Raw genomic sequence first — 16,073 nt, forward strand, 5'->3', positions numbered from 1 at the left:
ACCTCAATCTGGTCCTCACGGCCTTGCAGAAACCCCCCTTTGAGCCTCTTAGGGAGGTTTCTTTGTCTCGTCTTTCACAGAAAGTGGTCTTTCTAGTGGCCATAACTTCCCTCAGGAGAGTTTCTGATTTGGCTGCGCTCTCTTCGGAGTCACCTTTTTTGGTTTTTCATCAAGACAAGGTGGTTCTCCGTCCGACTCCGGATTTTCTCCCTAAGGTGGTTTCTCCTTTCCACCTTAACCAGGACATTTCCCTGCCTTCCTTTTGTCCGGCTCCTGTTCATCGCTTTGAAAAACGGACCGGAAAATCCACTATTGCAGATTACACTGGAAGGGATTGGCTTGGCTTACCCTATCCCTTCCAGCTGCAAATTTTCTTTGTTTTTTCATTTCTCAATTTGAGAAATTCACAACGTCTCAAGGCTATGGCTAAGAGACTCAAATATCTCACACTCTACCCTATACTAAATCTTTTTCACCCTTCCCAGATACCTACCCAAATTTCAAAGATAAATTATCAATTATTTCATGGTAACTATGGCTAATCTTAACTTTATAACGTTCAATGTTAAAGGCATGAACATCCCCCAAAAAAGATCACAAATACTGAGCTATCTTAACAAACACCAAATAGATATCGCTCTTCTCCAGGTGACTCCCTTCAAGAAGACGTACACACCAGTAACAAAAAATAAGGTCTACACTAGATGGTTTAATGCCAATTCCCCAATCAAGAAAAATAAAGGGGTCTCGATTATTATCCATAAAAAGATACCCTTTAACCTCAAAGACGTCATTTATGATCCAGACGGCAGGTTCATCTTCTTGAAATGCCAACTATACAACTCCTTATACACAATCATAAACATCTACGCCCCAAATACTAACCAGCTGCCCTTCTTTAAGAAAATATTCAACACTCTGCATCTTTTTTCAGAAGGGAATATAATATTAGGAGGTGACTTCAATATCCCTCTACACCCTCCATCAGACACCTCAGATGAACATTCAACGATCCCAATTAAAACAGTAAATTTCATTAAAAAATCCCTCACAGAATTACTTCTGGTCGACAGCTGGAGGATCTCATACCCCTCAACCAAAGATTACTCTTATTACTCACAAGTCCATAAGAAATACTCCAGAATAGATTATCTATTCATATCCCATCAACTTCTAAGCAATGTTGAAAAAATACATTATGATATAATATTACTTTCTGATCATGCCCCCCTACTTTTAAACATAAAGCTTTCACAAGGCAGAAGATGCCCACTCAATTGGAAACTCAATAACAGTTTAATAAAAAACAAAACTTCTCAAGACTACATAAGAACGTCCATCCAAAACTACTTTAGAGAAAATTGCTTCAATAACATATGTGACCCTAACGTTTGGGAAGCCCACAAAGCAGTTCTACGAGGTACTTTAATAGAACTCGGCACTAGAACCAAAAAAGAAAGAGAAAAAACAACAATTTCCCTTCTAGACCAAATAAAAAACTTAGAAGGACAACATAAAACAAATCAAAACCCTTCATTACAGAAGGACTTATTCAAGCTAAGATCTGAGCTCAGAGCTCTTTTAAATCAAAAAAGCGAAAAATACCTTAACTATGCAAGGTTTCGATCCTACCTTTACTCCAACAAAAGTGGACGTAATTTAGCAAACATGATTAAAAAACAAACAAATACAACATATATCACAAAAATTAAAAATACGAATGACAAAGTACATCACAAAACAGAAGACATTGCTAATATTTTCTCTTCATACTACTCCAACTTATACAACCTCACAACAGCACAAGAGTCTCAAGAGGGGAAAACAAAACTCATAAAAACTTTCCTAAAAGACCTGAAATTACCTAAACTCACAACCCAACAAGCACAAAATCTAACGATCCCAATATCCTCCCAAGAAGTAGAATCATCCATAAACTCAACTCCGGGAGGGGAAAGTCCAGGCCCGGATGGTTTTTCAATTGAGTACTACAAAATTTTTAAAACAGAACTAGTTCCACATATGACAAACTATTTTAACTATATAAACAAGAATAACCCATTCAATAAAGAAGCCCTAACAGCTCACATAACTCTAATCCCAAAAGAAGGAAAAGATCCATCCCTTTGCGGAAGCTATAGACCAATTTCGCTGATTAACAATGACGTAAAACTGTATGCCAAAATCATAGCAAAAAGAATGCAAAACATAATACCTGATCTTATAAACCTAGAACAAGTGGGATTTACAAAAGAGAGAGAAGCAAAAGATAATGTAATTAAAACACTAAATGCCATTCAATATGCAAAACATAACAATATTGAAACTGCAATCATCACCTCAGATGCAGAAAAAGCTTTCGACCGCGTCAATTGGCTATTTATCGAACAAACTTTAAAAAAATTTGGCTTCCCACCCTTATTCATTGACAAAATCCTGGCACTTTATACCACCCCAACCGCAAAGCTAAAAATAAATAATGAACTCTCCTCTAGTTTTAACATAAAAAATGGAACCAGACAGGGCTGTCCCCTTTCACCACTTCTATTTATTCTAACAATAGAAACCTTTCTCCAGAAAATAAGACAAAATCCCAAGATCTCAGGCCTGAAATGCAACCAAATAGAATACAAATCCGCGGCATTTGCAGATGACATACTTTTCATTTTAACGAACCCTTCAAATTCAATTAAGGCCCTTACCGCTGATTTCAAGTTATATAGTGAAGTCTCCAACTTCAAAATAAATTTTTCAAAATCCCATTTATTAAACTAACATTCCCCCCAAAATATGGAAAAATGTATCAGAATCATCCCCTTTCAGTATTAGCAATTCCATCACCCACCTAGGCGTAAGAATTAGCAACTCCCTGTCTCAACTATACGATCTGAATCTCAAGCCACTTTTTCACAAAATAGAAGCCGACATTTCCGCTTGGAGCAGTTTACCAATCTCGTGGTTTGGGAGAACCAATTTAATCAAGATGATCATTCTGCCAAAAATCTTATATCTTCTACAAGTAATCCCTACAGATATCCCACAACATTTCTTCAGCAAATTGAAAAACATGATCTCAAATTTTATATGGCTCAAAAAGAGCCATAGACTAAAGTACACTATACTGACTGCTCCTAAATCTAAAGGAGGTACAGGACTCCCAGATTTTGAACGCTATTGGCTAGCCACACACATAGCCAGACTCATGGAGATGAGGACAAACCCCCCTAGAAAACTGGACTACCTTGGAAATCAGCAACTTAAAAGGAGACCTATCACATTTTCTATGGCCAACCCCTCACAACAGATTCAAATTTAAAGACATACTGAACCCTTTTACCAAAGTAACACTTAAGCTTTGGCACAAATTTAATAAAAAACTAGATCTAATTCCGAATATTTGCAGAGCCACCCCCATTTTACATGTAATCCCGCAAAAATTTAGACTCCTAAAAAACAAAATTAGGACATCAAAAAATCTCTGCAACATAACACTGTCAGAGATAATCCATAACCATGAACCATTAACTATACAAGAGCTAAAATCCATCTTTAATCCAATAGATTTAAAAGATAAAGACCTAGCCATCATTAGAGACCTAGCTTCATATCACATCCCAGATATTTCCCCTTCAAACCCGTCCCCCCAACAAGAATTTCTACTACATGCTCAAGGGAAGAATAGGCTAATCTCAAAAATATACAAACTACTATATAACACTTCGGAAAAACCTTCTTACATTAATAGATGGGAAATGGAACTAAACACCACCTTCAACCCTAGTGAAATTCAAATGATCTTCAACAACGCCCACAACCTATCAACCGCATCTAGATATCAAGAACTCAACTATAAAATTATCTCCCGGTGGTATAAAACCCCAGACATTCTCTACAAAATTGACAACTCCTTGTCACCACACTGCTGGAGATGTAATCAAATGACTGGCACCCCTTCACACATTTGGTATTATTGCCCAAAAATAGCAAAATATTGGGATTCCATTAAAATTCACATAGAAAATGCTCTCAAGACCAAACTCCCTTTCAACCCAAACTTTATTATCCTCAATCTAGATCCACAAAAGGAACACCTAAACAAACTCTCAATAATACCTCATCTCATAAATGCAGCAAAACTTCTAATAGCCAGACACTGGAAAGAAGGCGATGCACCGAGTCTAACCGAGTGGTTCAATGAATCAAATCTTATAAGCGTACATGAAAAAGCTCGATTGCATTACACTAGGAAAAATGCGAAGCTTTTAGAATCTTGGGACAAATGGGACAGATACCAAAAGCTAACTAAAATCTCTTGACAAATTTTCTCATCCAAAGATAACACATTAGCTCAGAAACCGAATAGACAGTTAAGCAAAACAAACACGTTGTTCATACACACCTCTGAAAACAAAACCTTTTCATACTTTCATATATATAAATCCTAGTAACCAGACACCTTCTTAGAAATAGGTGGGAATCTCACCTTTTCCCCTTCCCCTACCCCCTCTACATTCCCAACCCCTTGTCCTCTCTTTACTTTATACCAAACTCACGTCCCCATCTCTCCCTCTTTCCTTTCCTTTTCTCTTTCCTTTCATCTGAAAAATACATGTTTATGCTTATTTGTTGTTGCAATTTCATTTCTGTAATATTAAGAAACATCTTAAATAAAGAATTTACAAAAAAAAAGAAAAAGCGTTGCATACTCTGGATCTGGTGCGGGCGCTCCGGATCTATGTGTCTCGCACCGCTGTTCTTAGGCGGTGCACCTCTCTTTTTGTGCTAACCACAGGTCGGCGTAAGGGCCTCTCGGCTTCTAAGCCGACCTTAGCTCGTTGGATTAGGTCGGCCATATCCGATGCCTACCAGTGTACTCAGGTGCCTCCCCCGCCGGGGATCAAGGCACACTCGACCAGAGCTGTCGGTGCCTCTTGGGCTTTCAGGCACCAGGCTACGGCTCAGCAGGTCTGTCAGGCTGCAACTTGGACTAGCCTGCATACCTTTTCAAAGCACTACCAAGTGCATGCTCATGCTTCGGCAGATGCGAGCTTGGGCAGACGCATCCTTCAGGCGGCTGTCGCCCATTTGTGAAGTTAGGCTCCGCCTACTTCTCAGTTTTCTGTTTATTCCCACCCATGGACTGCTTTGAGACGTCCCAATGTCTGGGTCTCCCATAGGAACGATAAAGAAAAAGAGAATTTTGTTTACTTACCGTAAATTCTTTTTCTTATAGTTCCGACATGGGAGACCCAGCACCCTCCCTGTTGCCTGTTGGCAGTTTCTTGTTCCGCGTGTTATCACCGGCTGTTGTTGTAGACAGAGGCTCCGGTTGTTCCGGTTCTTGCTCTGTCTTTACTTGTGGGTGGCTATTCTCCTTCAGCTTTTGCACTAAACTGGCTAGATCTGGTTATCCAGGGGGTGTATATGCTCAGAGGGAGGAGCTACACTTTTTAGTGTAGTACTTTGTGTGTCCTCCGGAGGCAGAAGCTATACACCCAATGTCTGGGTCTCCCAATACGGAACTATAAGAAAAAGAATTTACGGTAAGTAAACAAAATTCTCTTTTTTTTTTTTTTTGCAATTTTTTTCGCACTTTGAATTTTTTTGCCGTATTCCAGTACGTATGGTTTTATTCAAAAGTACAGCTCGTCCTGCAAAAAATAAGCCCTTTATATAGCAAGATTGACAGAAAAATAAATGGTAACATATCCCCCTAGAAAATATTAGTGACCTGTGTAAGTGCCCTAGAAAAGTGCCCACTTATTGTTCCTAGAAAGTAGTAATGCCGCCCCCAGTGTGCCTTTGACGGTCACAATACCCTGAGTGCTCCTATAACATTAAAGGGAACCTGTCAGCAGAAATTTCGCCCAAAAGCTAAAAGATTCCCCCTCTGCAGCTCCTGGGCTGCATTCTAGGAAGGTCCCTGTTATTATTGTGCCCCATGTGAGACCAAAATAAAGCCTTTATAAAGTTCTACCTTTTTGTATGCAGCTTCTGTAAATCTGACACGGGGGCGGGCTCTCTGATGTCCGTTATTTTGCCCCCTGGTCCTGTATGCCGCCCCCATCGCTCCTTTCCATATCTGATGCACCGCCCACTGCTCCAGCCATCCCCGCGCATGCCCAGTGCCAGTCTCACGGGACTGAGCAGTGTGACCGCTGGTGACGTGTGCGCAGACAAGTGATTATGGGCGGGACTGTGACTGTTATCAGCAAGTACCCGCCCATAATCTCGTGAGCGCGCAAACCTCTCCAGCGGTCACACTGTGCTCAGAGTAGATGCTAGACTGTATGGGCTGCTTCCAGGGATGACGTCCCTTTGTCATGTGATAGGGGCGTGTTCAAAATACTATCACATGACAAAGGGACGTCATCCCTGGAAGCAGCCCATACAGTCTAGCATCTACACTGAGCTCAGTGTGACCGCTGGAGAGGTTTGCGCGCTCACGAGATTATGGGCGGGTACTTGCTGATAACAGTCACAGTCCCGCCCATAATCACTTGTCTGCGCACACGTCACCAGCGGTCACACACTGCTCAGTCCCGTGAGACTGGCACTGGGCATGCGCGGGGATGGCTGGAGCAGTGGGCGGTGCATCAGATATGGAAAGGAGCGATGGGGGCGGCATACAGGACCAGGAGGCAGAATAACGGACGGCAGAGAGCCCGCCCCCGTGTCAGATTTACAGAAGCTGCATACAAAAAGGTAGAACTTTATAAAGGCTTTATTTTGGTCTCACATGGGGCACAATAATAACAGGGACCTTCCTAGAATGCAGCCCAGGAGCTGCAGAGGGGGAATCTTTTAGCTTTTGGGCGAAATTTCTGATGACAGGTTCCCTTTAATGGTTCCTAAGTGTCCACTTAACATTATTCAATGTCCCTCCAATGTACAACTCGTCTATACACAGTATGAATCCCTTACACCTCCCTTATACACAGTATGATGTTCCCATAGCTCTGCTTCTACACCTACCCTATACACAGTATAACTGTACACCTCCTTTACACAGTTTGATATCGCCACTATACATAGTATGATGCCTCTACACCTCCCCTATACACAGTATGATGCCTCTACACCTCCCCTATGCAGAGTATGATGCCTCTACACCTCCCCTATACACAGTAAGATGCCCCTACCCCTCCCCTATATACAATATGATACCTCTATACCTCCCCTATACACAGTATGATGGGCCTACAGCTCCCCCAAAACAGTACACACACTGTATAATGGACACCATAGTAGCTGACACACTGATTAATTGTTCCCACAGTAGCCGCCACATTGTATAATGGCTTCAATAGTGGCCCCACACACTGTATGAGGACCCCCAAAGTAGTTACCACAGTATGACAGCCCCCATATTAGCTCCTATACAGTATATAAAGGCCCCCCATTAGCTCTCACACTGTATAATGACCCCTACATTAGCTCCCACACTGTATAAAGGCTCCTCACACTCTATAAGTGCCCCCCACACCAGTGGCATACCTACAGACCGATGGTCCCCGATGAAACATTTGTATCTGCCCCCCCCATTCTCCATTCTCATGTTTGTCACATGTACTGGCCCCTTCAGCTTTCTAAATCATAACAATACATGTGTTACTCCCCCTTCATTATGTAATAATGTCCCCTATCCTGGTATATATAGTATGTCCCCATCCTGGTGTATATGGATTCCCAGCCTGGTGTATATGGGCCCCCGAGATGGGTCCCTTTCTGGTGTATATGGGCTTCCACCTTGGGCCCCATGCTAGTATATATGGGCCCTCATGTTAGTATATATGAGCCTTCATCCTGGGCCCTGTGCTGGTGTATATGGGCCTCCAGCTGGTATATATGGGCTCCCAGCCTTGGTATACATGTCCCCTGTGCTGTGTTTTACAAAACAAAAATCCTACTCACCTGCTCCTTCAGGTCTTGAGCGTTGCAGTGCAGGCAGGACATCGCGTGCACAAGACAGCAGAGTCCCGGCGCTGAGCGATGATGTCACTATGCTGTGTCCTGTGTGTGCTGTCATCAGCAGCAGTGCAGGGATATAGTCTCCTCCGCACTGCCGCAGAGTTTAACTATATCGGCGCGCTGTGCACGCTGATATAGTTAATGGTATCACAGCTCTGGGTGGGCCCCCTCTGAGCACGGGCTCGGGGCGGCCGCACCCTCTGCCCCCCCCCACCCCCCCGCTAGCTACGCTACTGCATATAGTGAACATAGTAAATATATGACCTCCAAAACCGCATTTGGAATTTTATTCCTGTTTTCCAGTACAATATATGGTAAATTATAATGATTTTATTCAAAAGTACAACTCGTCCCACAAAAAAAACAAGGTTAGGATTTTGGAAAAGGGGAGGAAAGGTGGAAAATTGCCGGGTGGTGAAGGGGTTAGTTGTATAAATCGGCAAACCTGATTACCATGTATGAGTGATATATATATTTTACACACAAGTACATGTCGACTGATGAGAGATGACCTTTCCTATTTGGTTATTTTAAAGTAGTTTTAAAGTTTTGGGGGGGTTTTGGGTTGTTTTTTTTTATTTATTTATTTAAACTTTCATGGAATTACAAGATAATGCAAAACAGTATTAACAATATGTCTATATAGTCCTCTTAGGACAACCACTAGGACACCGCCATCGACACGTGTTGAGAAAACAGTTGTAACAATAGATGATCCAATACAATAAAGATCTCTACATATATCAGATTAATTCTTAAATAGGTCCCAATGTCCATGTAGTTGTGTCCAAAAGCAGAGTAACCAAAGATAAGAATAAAGCATGTAACTTGGAAACAGAAGTATCAAGAACTGATAAAAGGAACAAAAAGAACAGAACAGAGGCGGCCATCCACAGAAGTAAAGAGAAAGGCAGGGATTGGAGGAATGTGGGCCAGAGCTTGTCCAATGCCAGCCCCCCTGATCGCTCAGGGAAACCAACAAGTGGAACAGCAAGGAGATTTCTCCCCTATCTCAGCAAGGGGGAAGACAAATAGTCACATTCTCGAAAATGGATCTGAACGAGGGGGAGTCCATGAAGAACGCTTCCTTTTTTCATTAACAAGATAACTCCGGTCCTCCTTTCAATGAATTTATCCTACAACATACTGCCCTTGTACAATCCTAGATGTATACCACCACCTGACTTACTCTTACCTAGCGCTTAACTTGCTTCTCTTTCATTGTGTAATGACTATCATTCTGTATATTGTGCGAGGACACCGCTCTAATGCTAAAACATGTAGGAAAGTCTGCATGCCACTACTGCTGTGTGACCCTGTCTATATCCGCAGCCAGATTTGACTAGTATCATGGATGGCTTCATAGTAACCCAATCAGGAATGCTCACCTTCTGTAACCCCATGGATGCAGCTGAGGCTGCTCTGGTGTCTGACGGGACAGTAAGTGATGGCACCACCTGATGGCTGAGGCCTGTGAGTGACCTTGACCGGCTTATCATTAGTGATCCATCCGAACTGGCCGTGATAGCTTTCTATCAGAGCGCTGAGCCCTGGAGCAGCCTGTACTGGATTTGTGGGGGCTACAGCAGGTTAGTTTGCCTGCTTTTTGGTATTCTGAAGCTGTTCCTGCCACTTCTAAACTTTGAGTCCTGACAGCCGTTTTAAGCTTAAACGTTGCATTCAGTTTCTGGCTGTAATTCCTTGATTCATGATTAATGAGTTACGGTACATCCTGGTCCTAGTTTCACACTTTTCTAATCTGTTTTTGTACATTCTGGATGTGAGTTTCATATGTCTAGGATGCTGCTGCCTTCACTAGCTCTCATGTATGGACACCGCTGTATTCCTGTACTGCTTTCCACTTCTATACTTCTCGTGGACAATTTATTTCTTACATTGGCACAGTAATGTTAATGTGATTTCCCATCCTCCCGTTTGCAAGCTCTGCAGTGGGCTCTCACCTCTTGCTCTCTTGCTACACTGATACCCAGCCTTTGTGATTCACCACGTGCAGACCACCGCTTATGTTCTCCTCATCTACACTTATACTATACATTCTGTGTAATCCTCCCTCCTTGAACATGTTTCCTCTCCTCTCCACACTCTTGTCTATGTAAAAAAAACAAAAACTCCCTTCCTCCCCCTTTAGCTGATATCCCTCAACACTAGGCTTCCATGAGATGTTAAATTGGCCAGGTATAGAAAGCCAATATTACCATGGAGCAGTGTGCTATTGGATCTATGTTAGAAGCAGCAGCACAGCCAACTATGTGAAAGAGTTGCATAGATCCTACGGCATCAAAATGATAGTAAATTTTTAAAGAAAACCATTTACAAAGTTGCTTTATTTTGCATTTGCAAATATGCCCTGTGCCTTTAAATATTTCTAATGCTGCTGGTGGTTTCAAGTAGCAGCCTAAAGGGTAGGTGTAGTAAAGACCCTAGATCTGCCAAATAAAATAAATGTGCTGTGATCTATAGTGGTAAAGGCAGACATTTCTGGTTCCAAATAATGGAACACGATCTTTAAAATGTATATCGTTTATTTGTAGTGCAGGGCTGGAGGGGTGGTGCATGACGCAAGGATTCGAAGAACCTCGGAGAGAGATATTTGGCCTGGAGTTACCAGCTGGATATTTTGCATTTGGTAACTTACATTGTATAACTTACCACTTATTTCTTTTACGTAGGGAACCTCTATCGGAAAATGTCCAAAGCACAAACTATTTAAAGGTTACATAGAGCTGGAGCTGCAGCTTCGAGAATTTGACCGCTGTAGAAAACTGTACGAGAAGTTCCTGGAATTTGCTCCAGAAAACTGCACCACGTGGATAAAGTTTGCCGAGCTGGAAACCATTCTAGGAGATACGGAGAGGGCCCGAGCGGTGTATGAGTTGGCTATTGGACAACCACGGCTTGACATGCCTGAAGTAAGTTACGTTACTTATTAACTTTGTGTTAAGATTGGGAAAAAAGCACTGGAGAAGTTGTCACAAAATTGTCACAGTAAGGGCTCGTCCAGACCGGTATCCAATTAGTCCTTGTGCGTGTGCGGTCTGTCTGCAAAATGGCTAGCAGGTACACAGCACAAAGACCAATGCATGTCAATGTGATAGTTCTCGGGAACGTTTTTATACACATACATATGGTCTGTGTGTTATAGATTGCAGCATGCAGTACTGTGATCTGTATTTCAATGGGCATGCAAAAAAAACAAACGGATCACATATTGTATACTGTAACATCTTGTAGAAAGCGGATCTGGGTCCCCTAAACCCGAATTTGTCAAGGCAGAGAATCATGGAAGATGTGACCCTGAAATTAGCAGTTCTCTCTATTCACTGCTATAGGAGCTACAAGAGCTGTCCAGCATTCTGCCTCTGCTGATTCTGTATTACTCATAGGAATGAAAGAGCCTCATTTTTCTTATGGGGGCCCTTACTATGGGAATCAGGAGCCACCTTTTGTAAGAAGTTCAAGAAAGACTGATGACACATCCTATGTTTCTAATGTAATGTGAACAGGTGCAAACTGAATATAAAACCTAGTAACAAAAAGGAGACAGTTGCACACTGCAACTAATGCCTCATTTTGGGTTAAAAAAACACTACAATTTATGGGTAAACAGGAACCTACAAATAGAGAATTAAAATAGCCTGAGGCTGAAGAGCAGGAGTGCTCAACCTGAAGGCATAACCTTGTAATCTAAGAAAAAGACTGATGGCATTTGTTTGATAGGGACCCAACAAAACTGAGGTCATTTTGCCGCTGGCTGTTGGGCGCCCATAAAATCTGGCCAATTTTGGGTGCAAAGGATCTAAATTTTACATGTTTTTCATACCAGTAATGCATTTCTATATTCCCATATTCATTTTCTTTGTCGCTCCATTGGGAGACCCAGACAATTGGGTGTATAGCTTCTGCCTCCGGAGGCCACACAAAGTATTACACTTAAAAAAGTGTAACCCCTCCCCTCTGCCTATACACCCTCCCGTGGATCACGAGCTCCTCAGTTTTATGCTTTGTGTGGAAGGAGGCACACATCCACTCATGCATTCTCATATTACTTATATCGGTTGGAAGAAAAGAGGGGCCCCCGGCATGTTCCCTTCTCACCCCACTACGTCGGCGGTGTTGTTAAGGTTGAGGTACCCATTGCGGGTACAAAGGCCGGAGCCTCATGCCGTCTCCTTCACCATCCCTTAGCGGCTCTGGGAGAAGTGGGATCCTGACCGGTCATCCATTTACTGGGACCGTGCTCCCTCCGCAGCCCCTGTGGGAATCTGCCGGATCGGAGTCTATTCTTCCTCAGGGACCGGGCCCTGCAACTATAAGGTACTCTGTGTCCCCATGGGGACTGTGCAGGGAGCGCCTTCTTCCCGGACGCTGCAGCAGCTGCTGAATTGAGAAGGCCGGCGGACTTCCGCGCCGACCGCGCCTGCTTGTCGGGCACGGTCTTAAATTTAGTCCCCGGCTTCATCGCGGCCTAGTAGCAAAAATCCCGCCCCCGGGCCTGCCTGTCAGGGGTAAGGGCGGGACGGCCGATCTGATGTCGGCTGTGAGGGCCGGAGCATCCTGTATGTTTCCTCCCCCCTCACTGATCACTGTGGGGACCCCAGATTCCCGCACTTTCCTGGCGCCGCCCACGGCTCCACTCCTCCCCTGAGAGCTCCGGCAGCCATTTTTTGGCATTCTGCCGGTGGAGGATTCTCAGGGAAGAGCTCTGCAGCTCTGGGAGACCTGAGGCAGGGAATCTGGAGGACACACACTCCGCTTTTTAGCGGTCGGTAAGCCACACCGGTCACCCGGTGCTGGTCCCCCTAGGGTGCCGGAATAGATACGTATTTATATATATATTTCTGTTCGGTCGGGCTGTATACTCTTTCCCATATACCCTCAGTGATCACTCTCCTAGGAGACAACAGCATGTCGTCCACAAGGAGCAAAGGTGCTAAGGCACAGGGTTTTTTTGCGGCCTGTACCTCTTGTGGGGCTATGTTACCTGCGGGTTCCACCTACCCTCACTGTGAGCAATGCTCGACCCCTGTTTCGCTTGCTCAGCCGGAGCCTCGGTCACTAGTGGGCCCCTCGGCTCATGTAGACCCCCCTGCTCCCCCTGTCCAGGCGGCAGGGACAGAGTTCGCCTCTTTTGCTGAGAGACTCTCTGAGTCACTTTCACAATCCATGGATCAGTCTATGGACAAATGGTCTGCCAAGCTGCTTGAATCTTTGCAGTCCAGACCGGTCCTTACACAGGCCCCGGCCCCTGTTGCATCGTCGCCTCCAGGCCCCTCTCGGTCCGCACCGCAGCGTGCTCCCAGGTTGGGCCCTAGGTCTCACGTGGAGGACTCCTGCCCGGACCACAGTCCTAGACAGGCTAAGCGGGCTCGCTGGGAATCTTCCCCGACTTCTTCACGCTGCTCGGGTTCCCAGCTTGAGGACTCGCTGGAGGACGAGGCGGACGTCGCAGCTCAGGGCTCTGACCCTGACGTCGCCCTCAACCTTGATACACCTGAAGGGGACGCCTTAGTAAATGATCTTATCTCGTCCATCAACCAGGTGTTAGATCTCTCTCCCCCGCCTACACCTGTAGAGGAGTCTGCTTCTCAGCAGGAGAAACACCAGTTTCGGTTCCCCAAACGTACACGGAGTGCGTTTTTCGATCACTCTAACTTCAGAGATGCTGTCCAGAAGCCCAGAGCGGTTCCGGACAAGCGCTTTACTAAGCGCCTTACTGACACACGTTACCCCTTCCCCTCTGAAGTAGTTAAGGGTTGGGCTCAATGTCCCAAGGTGGATCCTCCAGTCTCTAGGCTGGCGGCTAGATCTGTGGTATCGGTTGCAGATGGCTCATCGCTAAAGGATGCCACTGACAGGCAGATAGAGCTCCTGGTGAAATCCATTTATGAAGCCACGGGCGCGTCTTTTGCCCCGGCCTTTGCAGCCGTGTGGGCACTCCAAGCTATCTCAGCTTGTCTGGCTGAGATTAATGCGGTCACACGTAATTCTGCTCCGCAGGTTGCGTCTTTGACTTCTCAAGCGTCAGCTTTTTCTTCCTACGCCATGAACGCAGTCCTAGACTCTGCTAGCCGTACAGCGGTGGCATCCGCTAACTCTGTGGCTGTCCGCAGGGCCACGTGGCTGCGCGAATGGAAGGCAGACTCGGCCTCCAAGAGGTTCTTAACCGGTTTGCCGTTTTCTGGCGACCGCTTGTTTGGCGAACGATTGGATGAGATTATTAAGGAATCCAAGGGAAAGGACTCCTCCTTACCCCAGTCCAAACCTAAGAGACTTCAGCAACGAAAAATACAATCAAGGTTTCGGTCCTTTCGTCCCTCCGCCAAGCCCCAATCCTCTTCGTCCAGCAGGCCGGAGAAAGGCCAGAGGAACTCCTATGCGTGGCGGTCCAAGTCACGCCCCCAAAAGGCCGCAGGAGGCACTGCCTCCAAGGCGGCCTCCTAATGACTCTCGGCATCCCCGAGCCGCATCCTCGGTCGGTGGCAGGCTCTCCCGCTTTTGCGACGCCTGGTGGCCACATGTTCAAGACCGATGGGTGAGAGACATTCTGTCTCACGGTTACAGGATAGAGTTCAGCTCTCGTCCTCCGACTCGTTTCTTCAGAACCTCTCCGCCCCCCGCTCGGGCCGACGCACTTTTTCAGGCAGTGGACGCTCTGAAGACAGAAGGAGTTGTGATCCCCGTTCCCCCTCAGGAACGTGGTCGCGGCTTTTACTCCAACTTGTTCGTGGTGCCAAAAAAGGACGGATCATTCCGTCCCGTTCAGGACCTCAAACTACTCAACAGACATGTGAGCACCAGACCGTTTCGGATGGAATCTCTCCGCTTGGTCATCGCCTCGATGTCACAAGGAGACTTCCTAGCATCGATCGACATCAAGGATGCTTATCTCCACGTGCCGATCGCACCCGAACATCAACGCTTCTTGCGTTTCGCCATCGGGGACGAACACCTTTAGTTCGTGGCATTGCCTTTCGGCCTGGCGACAGCCCCACGGGTTTTCACCAAAGTCATGGCATCCGTTGTGGCGGTCCTACACTCTCAGGGCCACTCGGTGATTCCCTACTTAGACGATCTCCTAGTCAGGGCACCTTCTCGGGTGGCGTGTCAACACAGCCTTACCGTCGCTCTGGCGACTCTCCAGCAGTTCGGGTGGATCATCAACTTCCCGAAATCCAAGTTGACACCGACCCAATCACTGACTTACCTCGGGATGGAGTTTCATACACAGTCAGCGGTAGTCAAGCTACCGCTGGACAAACAGCTTTCTCTGCAGGCAGGGGTGCAATCTCTTCTTCGGGGTCAGTCACACCCCTTGAGGCGCCTCATGCACTTCCTGGGGAAGATGGTGGCAGCGATGGAGGCAGTCCCGTTCGCACAATTCCATCTGCGGCCACTCCAATGGGACATTCTCCGCAAATGGGACAGGAGGTCGGCTTCCCTCGACAGGAAAGTCTCTCTTTCCCTTGCAACCAAGACGTCTCTTCAGTGGTGGCTCCTTCCCAATTCTCTATCGCAGGGAAAATCCTTCCTACCCCCAACCTGGGCTGTGGTCACCACGGACGCGAGCCTGTCAGGTTGGGGAGCGGTTTTTCTCCACCACAGGACTCAGGGAACCTGGACTCCGAGAGTCTTCCCTTCAGATCAATGTTCTGAAGATAAGGGCGGTGTATCTAGCCCTATTGGCTTTCCATCGGTGGCTGGAGGGCAGGCAGATCCGTATCCAGTCGGACAACGCCACTGCCGTCGCATACATCAACCACCAAGGTGGCACTCGCAGTCGTCAAGCCTTCCAGGAAGTCCGGCAGATTCTGCAGTGGGTGGAAGCCACAGCCTCCACCATCTCCGCAGTTCACATCCCGGGCGTAGAAAACTGGGAAGCAGATTTTCTCAGTCGTCAGGGCATGGATGCGGGGGAATGGTCTCTGCACCCAGAAGTGTTTTGAGAGATCTGTCGCCGCTGGGGAACGCCGGACGTCGATCTCATGGCGTCAAGGCACAACAACAAAGTCCCGGCATTCATGGCTCGGTCTCTGGATCACAGAGCTCTGGCGGCGGATGCGTTAGTTCAGGATTGGTCGCAG

The 16,073-nt window shown here is 45.9% G+C and overlaps 1 protein-coding gene across 1 annotated transcript in view; it reads left to right on the forward strand.

Moving 5' to 3' along the window:
* The window catches only part of CRNKL1 (crooked neck pre-mRNA splicing factor 1), a 92,200-nt gene that overhangs the window by 67,253 nt on the left and 8,874 nt on the right, over positions 1-16,073 (forward strand). Inside the window, exon 11 of the mRNA XM_075339391.1 lies at positions 10,662-10,901. Within this exon, the coding sequence (XP_075195506.1) occupies positions 10,662-10,901 (240 nt within the window). The remainder of the gene's footprint in view (positions 1-10,661; positions 10,902-16,073) is intronic.

The sequence above is a fragment of the Anomaloglossus baeobatrachus genome, chromosome 3 (genome assembly GCF_048569485.1).
Source record: "Anomaloglossus baeobatrachus isolate aAnoBae1 chromosome 3, aAnoBae1.hap1, whole genome shotgun sequence".
Lineage (NCBI taxonomy): Eukaryota > Metazoa > Chordata > Amphibia > Anura > Aromobatidae > Anomaloglossus > Anomaloglossus baeobatrachus.